The 18,799-nt window shown below is 36.5% G+C and overlaps 1 protein-coding gene across 3 annotated transcripts in view; it reads left to right on the plus strand.

Annotated features, from left to right (window-relative positions):
- The window catches only part of MAP4K5 (mitogen-activated protein kinase kinase kinase kinase 5), a 160,149-nt gene that overhangs the window by 131,194 nt on the left and 10,156 nt on the right, over nt 1-18,799 (plus strand). For all 3 annotated transcript variants that reach the window (XM_060096244.1, XM_060096242.1, XM_060096243.1), the window contains exons 27-31: nt 92-269; nt 9,754-9,822; nt 12,237-12,329; nt 14,862-14,932; nt 17,760-17,815. In XM_060096244.1, the coding sequence (XP_059952227.1) occupies nt 92-269; nt 9,754-9,822; nt 12,237-12,329; nt 14,862-14,932; nt 17,760-17,815 (467 nt within the window). The remainder of the gene's footprint in view (nt 1-91; nt 270-9,753; nt 9,823-12,236; nt 12,330-14,861; nt 14,933-17,759; nt 17,816-18,799) is intronic.

Below are 18,799 nucleotides of genomic sequence, written 5' to 3' on the forward strand. Positions count from 1 at the left end.
ATTAAGCAAATGAAAGCCTTTCTGTTGAATTTATTCAACAATATGAATGAGGAGATTGTTTCTAAATTATACATCTGTTTATTTTTTGCAGCACTTTGATTTTCCTTTGCCAAGTCCTTTGAATGTTTTTGAAATGCTGGTAATACCAGAACAGGAATACCCTATGGTCTGTGTAGCTATTAGCAAGGGCACCGAATTAAATCAGGTAGTTCAGTTTGAGACAATCAATTTGAACTCTGCATCTTCATGGTTTACAGAAATTGGTGGAGGTAAGTGTTTTTTACTTTATGTTAAAATATTGATGCTTTTGCCTACAAAAGAAGCAAAATAGGTTCAACCTGCGTGGGCTCTTTCAAATAAAGATTCAGAACATAGTTTCCCAAGTAAGCCCAGAGGATCATGTACATATAGTTTATGATCTCTATTTGCCTGAGGCAATTTGATACAAAGTATTTTACCAAGGAAAATTTTAATGACTCCTGACATTTAAAAGTCTTAGTGGTTATCAGTTAATCTTTGGACTTACTAAATAATTAAGTTTTCTAAGATAGTTTTCAAATTTTATCAGCTTCTCAAGCAAAGAAATAACTTTTTTTTCCTATCAGTTTTTTCCCCCCACACTTCTTTTTTTTTTTTTTTTTTTTTTTTTTTTTGCGGTATGCGGGCCTCTCACTGCTGTGGCCTCCCCCGTTGCGGAGCACAGGCTCCGGACGCGCAGGCTCCGGACGCGCAGGCTCAGCGGCCATGGCTCACGGGCCCAGCCGCTCCGCGGCATATGGGACCCTCCCAGACCGGGGCACGAACCCGTATCCCCTGCATCGGCAGGCGGACTCTCAACCACTTGTGCCACCAGGGAGGCCCCCCCCCACACTTCTTAAAATCATTGAGTTCTGGTACTTTTCATACTGGAATAGAAGCTTCTCATGTGTGGCCTCCAAGCTTTACCATTTAAAGATACAGGAAAATAGCTCTTGCATTTTCTGAGATTGGTTTGTTAGCCTAGGATTTTATCAAACATGTCTCAGTGAAAACTCTGAAAAGGTTGAGAAGTTTATTTTCAAACTTTAAAATTGGAACAAATCAATCAAGAATTCATGTCAAGAGAATTCCCTGGGGCTGCAGTGGTTAAGAATCCACCTTCCAATGCAGGGGACAAGGGTTCGATTCCTGGTCAGGGAACTAGATCCCACATGCATGCCGCAACTAAGAGTTCACACGCCACAACTAAGGAGCCTGCTGGCCACAACTAAGGAGCCCGCCGGATGCAACTAAGGAACCCGTGAGCCGCAACTAAGGAGCCTGCCTACTGCAACTAAGACCCAGCACAACCAAAATAAATAAATAAATTTTATAAATTTTAAAAATAAAATATTAAAGAATTCATGTTAGGGCTTCCCTGGTGGCGCAGTGGTTGAGAGTACGCCTGCCGATGCAGGGGACATGGGTTTGTGCCCCAGTCCGGGAAGATCCCACATGCTGCGGAGTGGCTGGGCCCGTGAGCCATGGCCGCTGAGCCTGCACATCCGGAGCCTGTGCTCCGCAACGGGAGAGGCCACAACAGTGAGAGGCCTGCATACCACAAAAAAAAAAAAAAGAAAAGAATTCATGTTAAAAAATAAGTAAAATGAAGAAGATCTTCATTTTGCCAGTTTACTGTTTTTGTTGTGCCAGTGTACTGTCACCCAGATTTATCAAGCCATTTTTACATATGAAGTCAAGTAAGCTTTAGTTATAACTTATTTCTCACCAGTGTTACATTCTTTATCACCTCAAGAAGAAGTCTGTTACAAGTATTATAAGTTTGAAGATTCTTATTAAATATCTTTGGCTTTTGATCACTTATAGGCTAAATTATAAGAACTCTTTTATAAAACCCAGCTACTTAAGTTAATGTAGAACTGCACTAATGTCATTTTCAGAATCAGTATGAACTAGTGGTGTCCTAGTAAATGTTTAACAATAGACTCTTGAGGTGCAGGGAAGCCTGGTTTGTAGCAGTTGCCTATTTTTGTGTATAAATACTCCCATCACAGCCAATTTCAGACTACCAACTTGATGTCATCTGGCTTGCAAAATCTCTGAAAATTTAGCAGTCCAGTACAAGCCAGTTCCAGCATGCCCTGGACTAATATCACTGTCTTCGTAGACCAAATCATAATTTCCAGTAGAATAAAATAGGAATGTATTCTTTTACCCTCCCACCCCACCTGCACCCACCTTTCTTTCTAATAATGTTTTTGGTTGAGGTAGATGCATATCTTCCTGGTATAGCTAACAGAAAGGTGGAAATGACATTTATTATCATGAAATATAAACAGCCCAAATAGAAATGTGTTCCTATCATGTAATTATTGCTAAAAATAAGAGTTATGGGTCAGTTTATTTAAAAACCAAGATCATGTTTGGCAGACAACCCTAACTTGTTTTTATTGGTTAGTATATAATAATAGTGTAGAGAAAGTCATTTCATATGATTATCTAATGTGAGTTTTCAAACTACTATCTTCTGTATGATGTATTAGGAGGTTACATTGCTTAAGGCTGGGCATTCAGTGAGTCCTCTTGTGAATTTGCAGGGGTGAGGGTTGAGGGGTTTTTGTTGTTGTTTGTTTTGTTTTTTAATGCCAGAGGCAAACTGTTCTACCCACTTTTAACATTGTCTAGGCTAAAATTAAGGCAGACCCAAAATTACTTCCTAAGGAGAGCCAGGACTCTGAGGATAAACATTCAAATCACCCTAAAGCAGAGACTGCCTTTATTAGGCTGTTCCATTTTCACAAATGATTGCTAATCTATCTCCCAGGTATGTTGATTATTGAGGCCATGCCTTGAATTGGCAACAGCTATAACAATAAAAATCAACTCCTATTCCAAGACTCTTTTAGTCATAGTTTGATGTATTATTACAGTATCCTTTTCTCCAAGGATGATGCTTAGCACTTATCAGCACTCAATAAATGTTGAATGCACGAACATCCCTTTACTGAGAAAAGGTATTTTTTGGAATGTTGCCAAGGGACAACAGTTTACCAATTCGGTACATCTGGATTCTTCACTATATATGGACTTTGGAAGGTCCACAAAAACCCAAAATAATAATTTTGTGTTTATGTTCAGATGTGCAGTTTTTAAGGGAGAGAATCTATGAGTGTCCCAAAGAGATGTAGTTAAGAATGACTGCTCTGAGATTACAATGGCAAAGGATGAGTGAGAGATAAATAAATAGAGACAGCAAAGGTGGACAACATTTTTTGATAGTTTGAGTGGGAAGAACAAGAGAAAAATGTTAGCTGAATAGAAAAGAGGAATTTTTGAAGTGCAGCTTGCAGGATCTTAGTTCCCTGATGAAGGATCAAACCCTGGCCCCTGGCAGTGAGAGCACTGAGTCCTAACCACTGGTCTGCCCTGGAATTCCCAAGTGTGTCATGAACACAAGACATAAATTATATTCATAAGAAGCTTCAAGAGGAGAAGCAAGAAGAACTACAATCCTGCAGCCTGTGGAACAAAAACCACATTCACAGAGAGAGACAAATTGAAAAGGCAGAGGGCTATGTACCAGATGAAGAAACAAGATAAAACCCCAGAGAAACAACTAAATGAAGTGGAGATAGGCAACCTACCAGAAAAAGAATTCAGAATAATGATGGTGAAGATGATCCAGGACCTCAGAAAAAGAATGGAGGCAAACATCAAGAAGATGCAAGAAATGTTTAACAAAGACCTAGAAGAATTAAAGAACAAATAAACAGAGATGAACAATACAATAACTGAAATAAAAACTACACTAGAAGGAATCAACAGCAGAATAACTGAGGCAGAAGAACAGATAACTGACCTGGAAGACAGAATGGTGGAATTCACTGCAGTGGAACAGAATAAAGAAAAAAGAATGAGAAGAAATTAAGACAGCCTAAGAGACCTCTGGGACAATATTAAACTCAACAACATTCGCGTTATAGGGGTCCCAGAAGGAGAAGAGGGACAGAAAGGACCTGACAAACTTTTGAAGAGATTATAGTCAAAAACTTCCCTAACATGGGAAACGAAATAGCCACCCAAGTCCAGGAACTGCAGAGACTCCCATGCAGAATAAACCCAAGGAGAAACACAACGAGACACATAGTAATCAAATTGGCAAAAATTAAAGAAAAAGAAATATTATTGAAATCAGCAAGGGAAAAATGACAACATACAAGGGAACTCCCGTAAGGTTAACAGCTGATTTCTCAGCAGAAACTTTACAAGCCAGAAGGGAGTGGCATGATATACTTAAAGTGATGAAAGGGAAGAACCTACAACCAAGATTACTCTACCCAGCAAGGATCTCATTCATATTCGATGCAGAAATCAAAAGCTTTACACACAAGCAAAAGCTAAGAATTCAGCACCACCAAACCAGCTCTACAACAAATGCCAAAGGAACTTCTCTAAGTGGGAAACATAAGAGAAGAAAAGGACCTACAAAAACAAACCCAAAACAATTAAGAAAATGGTCACAGGAACATACATATCAATAATTACCTTAAATGTGAATGGATTAAATGCTCCAACCAAAAGACACAGGCTTACTGAATGGATACAAAAACAAGAACCATATATATATATGCTGTCTACAAGAGACCCACTTCAGACCTAGGGACACATACAGACTGAAAGTGAGGGGATGGAAAAAGATATTCCACGCAAATGGAAATCAAAAGAAAGCTGGAGCAGCAATGCTCATATCAGATAAAACAGACTATAAAATAAAGAATGCTACAAGAGACAAGGAAGGACACTACATAATGATCAAGGGATCAATCCAAGAAGAAGATATAACAATTATAAATATATATGCACCCAACATAGGAGCACCTCAATACATAAGGCAACTGCTAACAGCTCTAAAAGAGGAAATCGACAGTAACACAATAATAGTGGGGGACTTTAACACCTCACTTTCACCAATGGACAGATCATCCAAACAGAAACTTAATGAGGAAACACAAGCTTTGCATGACACAATAGACCAGATAGATTTAATTGATATTTATAGGACATTCCATCCAAAAACAGCAGATTACACTTTCTGCTCAAGTCCACAAGGAATATTCTCCAGGATAGATCACGTCTTGGGTCACAAATCAAGCCTCAGTAAATTTAAGAAAACTGAAATCATATCAGCCATCTTTTCTGACCACAACGCTATGAGATTAGAAATGAGGTACAGGGGAAAAAATGTAAAAAACACGAACACACGGAGGCTAAACAGTACATTACTAAATAACCAAGAGATCACTGAAGAAATCAAAGAGGAAATCAAAAAATACCTAGAGACAAATGACAATGAAAACACAATGATCCAAAACCTATGGGATGCAGCAAAAGCAGTTCTAAGAGGGAAGTTTATAGCTCTGCAAGCCTACCTCAAGAAACGAAAAATCTCAAACAATCTAACCTTACACCTAAAGGAACTAGAGAAAGAAAAACAAAACCCAAAGTTAGCAGAAGGAAAGAAATCATAAAGATTAGAGCAAAAATACAGGAAGTAGAAACAAAACAATAGCAAAATCAATAAAACTAAAAGCTGGTTCTGTGAAAAGATAAACAAAATTGATAAACTATTAGCCAGACTCATCAAGAAAGAGAGGAAAAGGACTCAAATCAATAAAATTAGAAATGAAAAGGGAGAAGTTACAACAGACACCACAGAAATACAAAGAATTCTAAGAGACTACTACAAGCAACTCTGTGCCAACAAAATGGACAACCTGGAAGAAATGGACAAATTCTTGCAAAGGTATAACCTTCCAAGACTGAACCAAGAAGAAATAGAAAATATGAACAGACCAATCACAAGTAATGAAATTGAAACTGTGATTAAATATCTTCCAGCAAACAAAAGTCCAGGACCAGATGGCTTCATAGGTCAATTCTGTCAAACATTTAGAGAAGAGCTAACACCCATCCTTCTCAAACTCTTCCAAAAAATTGCAGAGGGAGGAGCACTCCCAGACTCATTCTATGAGGCCACCATAACCCTGATACCAAAACCAGACAAAGATATTACAAAAAAAGAAAATCATACACCAAATGCACTGATTAATATAGATGCAAAAATCCTGAACAAAATACTAGCAAACAGGGCTTCCCTGGTGGCGCAGTGGTTGAGAGTCCACCTGCCGATGCAGGGGACACAGGTTCGTGCCCCTGTCCGGGAAGATCCCACATGCCGCGGAGCGGCTGGGCCCGTGAGCCATGGCCACTGAACCTGCGTGTCCAGAGCCTGTGCTCCGCAACGGGAAAGGCCACAACAGTGAGAGGCCCGCGTACCGCAAAAAAAAAAAAAAAAACAAACTAGCTAACAGAATCTAACACACATTAAAAGGGTCATACACCATGATCAAGTGGGATTTATCCCAGGGATGCATGGATTCTTCAATATATGCAAATCAATCAATGTGATACACCATATTAACATTTTGAAGAATAAAAACCATATGATCATCTCAATAGATGCAGAAAAAGCTTTTGACAAAATTCAACACCCATTTATGATAAAAACTCCAGAAAGTGGGCATAGAGAGAGCCAACCTCAACATAATAAAGGCCATATACGACCAACCCACAGCAAACATCATTCTCAATGGTGAAAAACTGAAAGCATTTCCTCTAAGATCAGGAACAACACAAGGATGTCCACTCTCACCACTGTTATTCACCATAGTTTTGGAAGTCCTAGCCCTGGCAGTCAGAGTAGAAAAAGAAATAAAAGGAATACAAATTGGGAAAGAAGAAGTATAACTGTCACTGTTTGCAGATTACATGATATTATACGTAGAGCATCCTAAAAATGCCACCAGAAAACTACTAGAGCTAATCAGTGAATTTGGTAAAGTTGCAGGATACAAAATTAATGCACAGAAATCTCTTGCATTTCTATACATTAATGATGAAAAATCTGAAAGAGAAATTAAGGAAACACTCGCATTCACCATTGCAACAAAAAGAATAAAATAGCTAGGAATAAACCTACCTAGGGAGACAAAAGACCTGTATGCAGAAAACTATGAGACACTGATGTAAGAAATTAAAGATGATACCAACAGATGGAGAGAGATACCATGTTCTTGGATTGGAAGAATCAATATTGTGAAAATGACTATACTACCCAAAGCAATCTACAGATTCAGTGCAATCCCTATCAAATTACCAATGGCATTTTTTACAGAACTAGAACAAAAAATCTTAAAATTTTGTATGGTGGCACAAAAGACCCTGAATAGCCAAAGCAGTCTGGAGGGAAGAAAATGGAGCTGGAGGAATCAGACTCCCTGACTTCAGACTATACTACACAGCTACAGTAATCAAGACATTATGGTACTGGCACAAAAACAGAAATAGATCAATGGAATAAGATAGAAATTCCAGAGATAAACCCATGCACCTATGGTCAACTAATCTATGACAGGAGGCAAGGATATACAATGGAAAAAAGACAGTCTCTACAGTAAGTGGTTCTGGGAAAACTGGACAGCTACATGTAAAAGAATGAAATTAGAACACTCCTTAATACCATACACAAAAAGAAACTCAAAATGGCTTAAAGACCTAAATGTAAGGCCAGACACTATAAAACTCTTAGAGGAAAACATAGGAAGAACACACTATGGCATAAATCACAGCAAGATCCTTTTTGACCCACCTCCTAGAGTAATGGAAATAAAAACAAAAATAAACAAATGGGACCTAATGAAACTTAAAAGCTTTTGCACAACAAAGGAAACCATAAACAAGACCAAAAGACAACCCTGAGAATTGGAGAAAATATTTGGAAATGAATCAACTGACAAAGGATTAATCTCCAAAATATATAAACAGCTCATGCAGCTCAATATTAAAGAAACAAACAACCCAATGCTAAAATGGGCAAAAGACCTAAATAGACATTTCTCCAAAGAAGACATACAGATGGCGAAGAAGCACATGAAAAGCTGCTTAACATCACTAATTATTAGAGAAGTGCAAATCAAAACTACAGGGAGGTATCACGTCACACCAGTTAGAATGGGCATCATCAGAAAATCTACAAACAACAAATGCTGGAGAGGGTGTGGAGAAAAGGGAACCCTCTTGCACTGTTGGTGGGAATGTAAATTGATACAACCACTCTGGTGAACAGTATGGAGCTTCCTTAAAAAACTAAAAATAGAATTACCATATGATCCAGCAATCCCACTACTGGGCATATACCCAGAGAAAACCATAATTCAAAAAAACACATGCACCCCAGTGTTTATTTCAGCACTGTTTACAACAGCCTGGTCATGGTAGCAACCTGAATGCCTGTCAACAGACAAATGGATAAAGAAGTTGTGGTACATATATACAATGGAATATTACTCAGCCATAAAAAGGAACGAAATTGAGTCATTTGTTGAGACGTGGATGGATCTAGAGACTGTCATACAGAGTGAAGTAAGTGAGAAAAACAAATACCATATATTAACACATATATGTGGAACCTAGAAAAATCGTACAGATGAACCGGTTTGCAGGGCAGAAGGTGAGACCCAGATGTAGAGAACAAACGTATGGACACCAAGAGGGGAAAGCCGCGGTGGGGTGGGGATGGTGGTGTTATGAATTGGGCGATTGGTATTGACATGTATACACTGATGTGTATAAAATTGATGACTAATAAGAACCTGCTGTATAAAAAAGTAAAATAAAATTCAAAAATTAAAAAAGCTTCAAGAGGATTGACATATACACACTAGTATATATAAAATAGATAACTAATAAGAATCTACTCTAGCACAGGGAACTCTACTCTTTAATGACCTATGTGGGAATAGAATCTAAAAAAGAGTGGATATATGTATATGTATAACTGATTCACTTTGCTGTAGAGCAGAAAGTAACACAACATTTTAAATCAACTATAGTCCAATAAAAATTAATTTAAAAAAAAGAATGCTCTAAATTATCTAAAATCTTTTCTTAGCTTCATCTAGACCATTCACGCTCTCTGAGTGGCTAAAATAAATTGTTTTACCAAAAATGTTCTGCAAAAATGTCATGACTTCTATTAGGAGATGTTAAGAGAAGTAGCCCTGTGAATATCAGCAAAGTGATGAAAGTTGCTTCCTGAAAAGATGTTGTTGACAGTATTGTTCATTATGCTACCCTGGTGTCCTGTTAATACAGGAACTCCTTCCTATGTGCATGCACACACACACACACACCATCCCCCTCCCAATACCAGGAAAATTTCTCTCTAATAGTTTCGTTAATCCTTTTGCTTTTTCTGAATTACTGACTTATTTTTATCTCAGGGACACTGTGATGCACCTAACTGATCTTGTTTTCATCTTCCCATTGGCTACTGCAAAATGCAAAGCAAAATCTAGTCACTGTATAGCATGCATCTTACTTTCTTCCCCGTATTTACCGTTTGCTTCATTTTATTTTTGTAACTCATCTTTCTAGAACTGGCAGTGGTATTAACTATATGTAATATTGAGCCTTTCTCAGCTCAGTTAGCCTTGCATAGGACTTTGTTCTTTTAAATTGACTTACATACAGTTTTGTTTTTTTTTAATTGACTTACATACAGTTTGTGACAAGACAATTACAAAATATAATCTCTGTGTTTATTTCAAAGACTAGTTTAAAATCACAGGAAAAAATCAGAATTTGTGTTTCTTTTCTAAGTTCTAGTTTTTAAAGCATGTTGTATAACTGTAACCTTGTTTTTTTCCCCCCAAGGCAGCCAACAGTTAGATTCCATTCATGTAACACAGTTGGAGAGAGATACTGTTTTGGTGTGTTTAGACAGTAAGTATTATTTTAAAGTTTATTCTAAGTATACTACTTGATATGACATACCTTTTCATGGAATTGATTCTAATAGAATCAGTAAAGTAGATTTGCAGTTTTCCACCTTAAGTGGCATTGTTTTATTGATGAAAAACCTAAATTGGCTACAGATATAGTAACTAATTGATCTGTTTGTCAGACTATCCTCTGTGACCTTTTTCTTTATTCTGTTTGACCTACTTGGGAACATTATACAGTCAGCCCTCTGTATCTGTAGGTTTCACATCCTCTATTTAGCCAACCATGGATTGAAAATATTTAGAAAAAAAAATTCCAGAAAGCTCAAAAAAGCAAACCTGAATTTGCAAGTGCCTGGCAACTATTCATATAGTTTTTGTGTTGTATTAGGTATTATAAGTAATCTAGGATCTACTGTTATAGCACAGGGAACTATACTCAATATTATGTAATAACCTATAAGAGAAAAAAAGAATCTGAAAAAGACTATATCTACATATATATACAGACACATATGTATAACTGAGTCGCTGTGCTATACACCTGAAACTTACATGATATTGTAAATCAACTATATTTCAATAAAAATATTTTTAAAAGTTAAAGTCTATGGGAGGTTGTGTATAGGTTATATGCAAACACTAGGCCATTTCATATAAGGCACATGAGCATCCATGGACTTTGGTCTCCATGAGGGGTACTGGAACCAATTCCCCGTGGATACCAAGGGACAACTGTATTAGAACAGTTTGCCATAACCTTGGGGTAAAATTCTGTATAAAATTATTCTGTATAAAATTCTGTATGATTCATTGTAATTAATGAAAAAATAGAAGGTTATACTAATTTGGTCACTTGTAGTCATATAACATGAACTTTTGGAATCATGTCAGTGTGATATTCTAATGCACAAATAGATTTGACACTTTTACCTGCTAGTTGTGATTCTTTTGATGCAGCAAGAGATGTTATTGATAGATGTGTGTTGTACTGTATATGCAGTGGAAGAGACAGAAAAACTTTAACAATAGGTGTTTCCAATTTTGCAAACAAAGCACTCTAATTCTTAAAATCCCCCTTACTTTAATGCAATGAATCCTGCAAGTGAAATTCACCCAGACTTGGCGTTATATTTGAAATTTGGCAATATTTGCTGTGGTTTGATTCATTCCAGTATTTTAAAATTACCAGACCTGCCCATAGATGTTTAGGGTTATTTTTAAAATTGTTCCACCACTATATTTACCTGTATTTTTGTCTTAATTTCTATTCTCTAAAGTGTTCCCTAGTGGATTTGCCTTATAGAATCATAAAGATCATCTAATATTATAGATAAGTAAAACAAACCCCAGAGTGTTTCATTTGCCCATTATCCCTTAAGTACTTTTGATTCTTTGAATACTGATAAGATTGGCATGTTGCTTGGTTACTCTTAAGTGAAATTTGATAAATTCTTTTTTACCCAAACAAGTAGAAGGCTCAGTACTAATTAATGAAATAAACAGATGATCAGAATTTAATTGTAGTAGTGTTGAACCTTTAACATTAAATGCCTAAATATCTTCTGAGTCAAACAAGGAAAATAAATTGTACTTAGTTTTCATTTTGTTGATTTATGTATTTAAAAACAATTTTTTTAAACCTTTGATTAATTAGGACTTCCATTTCCCAGCTATTCATGGTAAATGGAAAGTTGACTTTCTTCAGTTGTTCTTTTTTTCTTAGGGGAGCAGTGTAACACTTCGAAAATTGTTTGTCAACTCTGTGGTATAAATCAGTTTTACTAAGCAGCAATGGAGATAGGTGTGTAATCACGATAGGTGTGTAATCACAAATAATGGTAGACAGATGAGAAAGTAATGCAGAGAGAAGATATCTTCCAAGTCAGAGCTAAGATGGTTAAATTAAAAAACAAATGGACAAAAGGGAAATAGAAATATTCACATATACTGTCTATCCCAGAGTTTACTTATAAAGAAATTCTGACTTTTGAGAGCACTATTTTTTTCCTCCCTTGTACTTCTGTAGAATATTAGTTACATACTAAAGTTAAGAATTACTGCAAATATTACTTATGTAATTTGTAAGGGGGAAAAAACCAACTCTTATTGCTGAATACTTAGGCACCAAGTTAACCACTATTAAAGAAGCCCTTCACTTTTTAAAAAATGAGGACGTAAGTGTTTAATATGAACTATGAAAAAAAATACTGGTGGAATTGCCATTTACAACGGAGGCCTCACTCTTATAGAATATATCAGTGACAGTTTTTCACTGGGCATACTTGAATCAAGAGAAATAATTGAACTTTATTAAGAATATTGTTATATATCTATGTAAAATCCACTTATCAAGTTACATTTATTTTAGCAAATCTGCATTTCCAACCTTGACTTGTTTTTTCTTTTTTCAAGAATTTGTAAAAATTGTAAATCTACAAGGAAAACTAAAATCAAGTAAGAAACTGGCCTCTGAGCTGAGCTTTGATTTTCGCATTGAATCTGTAGGTAAGTCTCCTTTTTTTAATAATGCATTTAGAGTACTTGGTTTTTTGTTCATTCTGTACTTAGGGTTATCTAGACCAGCACTGTCTCATAGAAGTTTCTTTGATATAGAAATGTTCTCTATGTTCTTAAATACAGTAGTCATTAAGCACACTTGTTAAGTACTTGAAACATAGCTAGTGCTACATTTTAATTTAAATTTTTAAATTTTTATTTAATTTAAATTTCGATGTAAATAGTCACACAGGGCTAGTTACTATAATATTAGACAGTGCAGGTCTGGACCGTAATAAATCTTTTATTGTCATTTCTTGAATATTTAAAACATGAAATCATTTCTTCTATTCATTGTTCCCTTTGCTGCATCAAGTGAATTATACTTCTTCCAATTCTTTCCAAATCATGAAGGTATTTGTGTGATGTGATTAACAATGTTAGATATGCTAGAATTCTTTGCCGTGTAAGATTCTGGTTGGTGTGTGTTGATGGTTTTTGCTTTTAGGTCTATTTAAATATAAATAGTTTCCCACAGAATCTGGAAAATACTATGCCATTTGAATTTGCTTCCTTGTCAATGAGTGTTTTACTCTGTAATATCATTGGTTTTATAAAAATTATTATTGTTTGCATCCTCACTGATTATATGTCAGTAAGTATTTTCCTCAAGGGTGATAGAACTTATGAAAAAATACCATGGGTGGAAACATTTTGAACAATTCATGATATGGTTCTACTTTAAGTCAAAAACAGTTAAAACAAAATTGGTGATTTTTATTTGGGCTGTAAAAAATATATGTATCTTATAATTAAATGTATATACTTTTAAAAATGTGTTTCTCACTGTTTAGAAAGTTTTCTGTTGATTTTTTTAAAATTTAATGATTTCTCAAGTGGAGTTTTGCCCTATTGCAAAGTACATTCATCCCTCTGGGTAACCATCTTACATAGGAATAATTTGCTTATGATTGGAAATTTTATTCAAGCAGAAAACCTAAACTTTCTGTAGATGCCATGACAAAAGGAATTTTGGAAATATTTTCTTCTTTTACTCCTTTGTATGCTGGCTGTTGCATGCCAGTTTCTAAGATTTAATATTTTCAATAGAGATTCCAATATACAGATCTTTAGGTCCTCTTAATTTTAACTGAAACACACTAGTACCTCAACTTTTTCATATATGCCAAATTTTTTAGGATATTTTCGTTCTGCAAAAGTTTGTTCCTCCTAGGCTACCATCTGTTCTTTCCAGTGAACTTTGGAATAATTTCAAGGATCCTCCTGCGTAAAAAGAGTCCCTTTAAGTCACCTTTTAAAAACAAAGCCAGTACTACTGTTTTTTAAATTTCATGGCTAGTGAAGCTTGTATGATTTGTTATTGTAAAATACTTTTATGTTTATTGAGCTAAATTATGTTTCCAGAACATTCTTACGTTAACTTTTTAACTCGATATTCTAGTAAGAAATCTAATAAATTTTGATCACTTTCTCCCATCATCTTTACTGGTATAGGGCATATGGCTAACTCTCCAACAATCAAATTGGTTTTCTCCTTCTCTCACTGTACTTTAATGACTCTAGCCTCTGGCCAGGAAGGACCCAGAGGCCCTGCTGCCTCCCCCCACCCCAAAATTGGGGGCCCTGCCACTCTGTTTCTAAGCCACTAAGTGACCCCATATGTGTGCTTCAGTGGGCCCAGCACAGGCAGGACACAGAAATGGACAAGGCACAGCGAGAACAGGTTTTCCTCCAAGACCCTCAGGCCACCCCAGGGGATCATGGGAGATGGGTGGGCAGCAAGAGGGGATATGTCATGTCATGAGGTGGCCACACTTTGGGGTCATGGTCGTTCCTGATTCCAAAGCCATCAAGAAGTTGGGCAAGCTTGGCTCAAATCTGTGACCACCCTTGTGAACAGTGGGACCTTCAAGGCCAGGGCAAAGGCCCGGTGGGCTCTGGAGGCCTTATAGGGTTGGGCAGCAACAATGAGTACTATAGCTGAGAGCCCCTAGCCCCTCCAAATAAGAAATGGTTCACAGATCAAAAATATTCAGTGTGTGGTTAAATTTTAGATTACAGGACAGGTTTATTTTTAAAAATTAATTTTATAATAGGGAATATGTGAGCAGAAATAAAAGATGCTTCCTTAATAGCTACTTCTAAATATATCACATTATTTAAATAATCATGTTTTTTAATCCAAAAAACCAGTATGTTTTTATTATTTACCTAAGACAAAAGATAGTATATGAAAGAAAAATTAATATGCTGATGTCCAGCTCATCAAAAGTTAGCCCATTTTTAAATAAATGCCTGTTATAATGTATCTTTGAAAACTTCCATGACCCTGCCTCAATAAATTATTTGAGCTTTGTCATGACTTAGCCACAAAAATGTTGGGAACTAATGGTCTAGACAGAAATTTTGCACCAAGCACTTGAATAGCCTTACATTATTATTTATTAAAGACAGTTAAGGAAAATGTATAATGCACTACTATGTGCCTTATTTTAGTCCCGTTCTCCCTTATCTTTTTAGTATGCCTTCAAGACAGTGTGTTGGCTTTCTGGAAACATGGAATGCAGGGTAAAAGCTTCAAATCAGATGAGGTAAGATTTCTCAAATTACCTCCAGTGATTCCCATTAAAGATATTAAATGTTGAAACATTCGTTTTATGTATTTTCTTTCTGAACCCACGTTGCTATGTTTAATGCCTTTAATGCCGGTAGAACAAAACTGTCAGTATTTTCCCTTCAAATAATGTTCAGTTTTGTATTTATTGTATTCTCAGTGGCCACAAAGAATTGTCAAACATGAGTTTACACAATTTCAGTCCTCTTATTTGTAATTTATAAATATGGTTGCTAAACTTACTAAAATTTCTAAAGGTAATAAGCCTTTTCCATAATCTATAAATGTGTAGCTTATTTTTTTAATATAAATTTATTTTATTTATTTTTATTTTTGGCTACGTTGGGTCTTCGTTGCTGCATGTGGGCTTTTCTCTGGTTGCGGCGAACGGGAGCTATTCTTCATTGTGGTGTGCAGGCTTCTCATTGTGGTGGCTTCTCTTGTTGGGACCACGGGCTCTAGGTGCTCGGGCTTCAGTAGTTGTGGCTCACAGGCTTAGCTGCTCCGTGGCATGTGGGATCTTCCCGGACCAGGGCTTGAACCCGTGTCCCCCGCATTGGCAGGCAGATTCTTAACCACTGCACCACCAGGGAAGCCCCTTTAGCTTCTTTTTTAATGTTATATTTAAAATTCTATATTAATATGTATTGGAGCACAGGACTAAGGAAAATCTAAGAAAATTAATTCGTTTACTAAATATTTATTGAGTATCATATACATTTAGGACACTATTCTTATTATAGCACTGAAGACATAATGAAGCATAATTATAAATAATATCAAACCCTTATGATGTCTATCTTCCAGGCACTTTACAAATGCTACCTTATTGAAGGCTAATAATACAGTGGGGTTTAGGTACAATTCATAGTAAAGTTATGTACTATTCATATTCCCGATTTTACAGGTACAGAGTGGTTAAGTAACTTACCCAGAGTTACAGAACTAGTTAAGTGACAGAGCCTGGATGTGAAGGGTCTCCAAAAATCACTTCTACTGAGATAATTGGGATATATTTCATGTAGGAGGTGGGACTTGGGCTCCCACCTTGAGAGGTGAATCCTAACAGTTAAGAGAATACTAACAGAGACATTTCCCATTTGTGTGAGTGTCTGTGTAATTCTTGCACACCAGGGCCTCACAAATTTATGGACTTATTTTGAAGCTTAAAATCTTCTATTTGAATTACCTTTACACTGTTATTTAGATGTAACTATTTCCACCTCTTATATGAATGCAGAAATAGAATGCTTCCAAGTAAAAATGATGTAAATCAGTGGAATTAGAATGCTTCCCAGAGAAAATGACATAAATCAGCTTGTCTTTGAAAGCGTCCGTTTAGTTACTGACCCATGTCACTAAATGTCACCAGGCCCCTGCATTTAATGAAGCCTACACTCCTACTTACTGCCATAACATTAATTGTCCTTAGATGCTATTTTCACTGTGTCACTCCTGTGGTTAGAAATCTGTAGAAGTTACTTGTTGTTTACCATATCAAGTGTGAATTCTGCCTCCTATTTTTAAGTCATCTTGCTTACCTTTGTCTTTCTGGTTTTGTTCTCATCCTTCAATTTGGGCCTAGCTATAATGTTCATAATGTAATATTCAGCCATTCTAGTCCACGATGATTGGAACATTTCTGAACTGAATACTCTGAAAATCAGCTGCATTTAGTATAGCACCAGTTTTATTTTCTGATTCAAGTTTATTAATTCCATCTTCTCAGCTAGACTGCAAACTCATTGATAGCAGAGTATTTTTTTTCTTTTTTTGCGGTACACGGGCCTCTCACTGTTGCGGAGCACAGGCTCCGGACGTGCAGGCCCAGCAGCCATGGCTCACGGGCCCAGCCGCTCCGTGGCATGTGGGATCCTCCTGGACCAGGGCACGAACCTGTGTCCCCTGCATCAGCAGGCCGACCCTCTACCACTGTGCTACCAGGGAAGTCCCAGAGTATTTTTATACTTATTTTATATCCGCACTGTCAGAGTTTGGGTTCCTCCAAAAGCTGACCCTAAAACAAGGACTCAGGTCCTTGTTTATTTGGGAGTAGATCCCAGAAAACAAGTGACAGAGTAAGGAATGTAAGATGGAGAGGGACAAAAAGCCAACAAAGAGCACATTAATAAACTGGTTCTCACTATGGGCAATGAGGGCTTAATCCCATAGGGACTACTGAGGAACAGTGTGGAGCACACCTCAGAATTGGCTCATCAGAAGGTGGGGAGGCGGGTGCATTTATACACCAACTGCTGTCCCTGCTAGTTAATGGGCACGACTGAGTACCTTCTTTCTTTAGTTTTGGAGAAGACAGAGCAGAGGAGTGCCCCCTGTACACAGATGTAAGACACTGGTGCATGGGAGTGTCTACCGCAGCTCTGCTGAAATCAGGTGGGCTGAGGGGTGCCACCTCAAGCATCTGCCTTATGACATAAAGGAAGGAGTAGGGGCTGTGCAGTCCAGCAAACCTGTACTCAGATCTTGGGTCTACTAGTTATATGACCTAAAAGTAAGTTACTTAACCTCACTGAATCTTAGTTTTCTCTTTAATAATATGGGAATGATAATACATATCATAAAAAGTTCTAAGGAAAGTACTTGACCCATACAGATGTTCCATAAATGTTGATTTGTTTCTACTAATAAGCAGTCGAAAAAAACCTTACTAAAATCTATTTAATTTGAGGAATTGAGTCTATCAAAAATTAGCATTCTTTTTAATACTTGTTCTATCTAAATGATTTTTAAATTATAATTTAAATAATATGGGGACTAATAATATGGGGTATTTTCTTTCATAGGTTACCCAGGAGATTTCAGATGAAACAAGAGTTTTCCGTTTATTAGGGTCAGACAGGTAATAGTTCAGTTGTTTTATTACCAAAGGAGTTCAACGATTGTATTTTTAATTATACTGTCAACCTCTGACTGTGTTTCAAACAGAACTTCTTTTTTAATATACTTATATTGTTTCAATATATTTATTTATATTTTTCAATAGAAGTAACATGGGTTTATAACATTTATATAAATTTCATGTATACAATGTTATATTTCTAGTTCTATTTACCCTACAGTGTGCTCACCACCAAAAGTTTAGTTTCCTTTCATCACCACACAATTAACCCCCTTTACCCATTTCACTCTCCCTCCACCCCTACCTCTTCCCCCTGGTAGCCACTCTGTATCTACGTGTTTGTTTTTGTTTGGTTTGTTCATTTATTTATTTTTATGTATGTTAAAACTCTTAGAGGCTTCAGAATCTTAGAGAAATTTCCTTGTATCTTCATTGAGAGAGAGAGAAAAATATTTTAATTAGTCAATTAAGCAAGCTTTTGTCAGTGTGAGGATCATGATTCTAGAAACAGTTATATTCAGCCAAGACAAAATGTGTTAAATAGGTGTTTATGTCCCTAGTACCATGACATTTCAGGCTCCTTTGTTTTCATCATTTCTTCCTGGCATGTTAACTTCTATTAACTGTTATTGTATATATCCAACGAATGCGCACCTCCTGACATGTACTTTTATATCACAAGATATTTCACTGAGTCTCTGAGGTCATTCTAAATTAGAAGGAATTATGTGGTCTCTGTGATCAAAGTGAAAGATAAGTTCCAAAACTATGCCATCTCATGAAAAAAGAATTATAGCTTTTGTTCTTCAAAGTCTATGTTATCTACCTCTACAATGAATAAAATACCTATCCCTTCCTATTTTCCAAAAGTTGTTACTGCAGCAAAACTGGCTATAGTGGTATGCATTAGTCCTGAGGTAAGGATTAAGAACATCTATCTTCAAGTTCAGTCTAGTCACAAAACCATTGCTTAGGTATTACACA

Source organism: Mesoplodon densirostris, chromosome 4 (genome assembly GCF_025265405.1).
Source record: "Mesoplodon densirostris isolate mMesDen1 chromosome 4, mMesDen1 primary haplotype, whole genome shotgun sequence".
NCBI classification, from domain to species: Eukaryota; Metazoa; Chordata; class Mammalia; order Artiodactyla; family Ziphiidae; genus Mesoplodon; species Mesoplodon densirostris.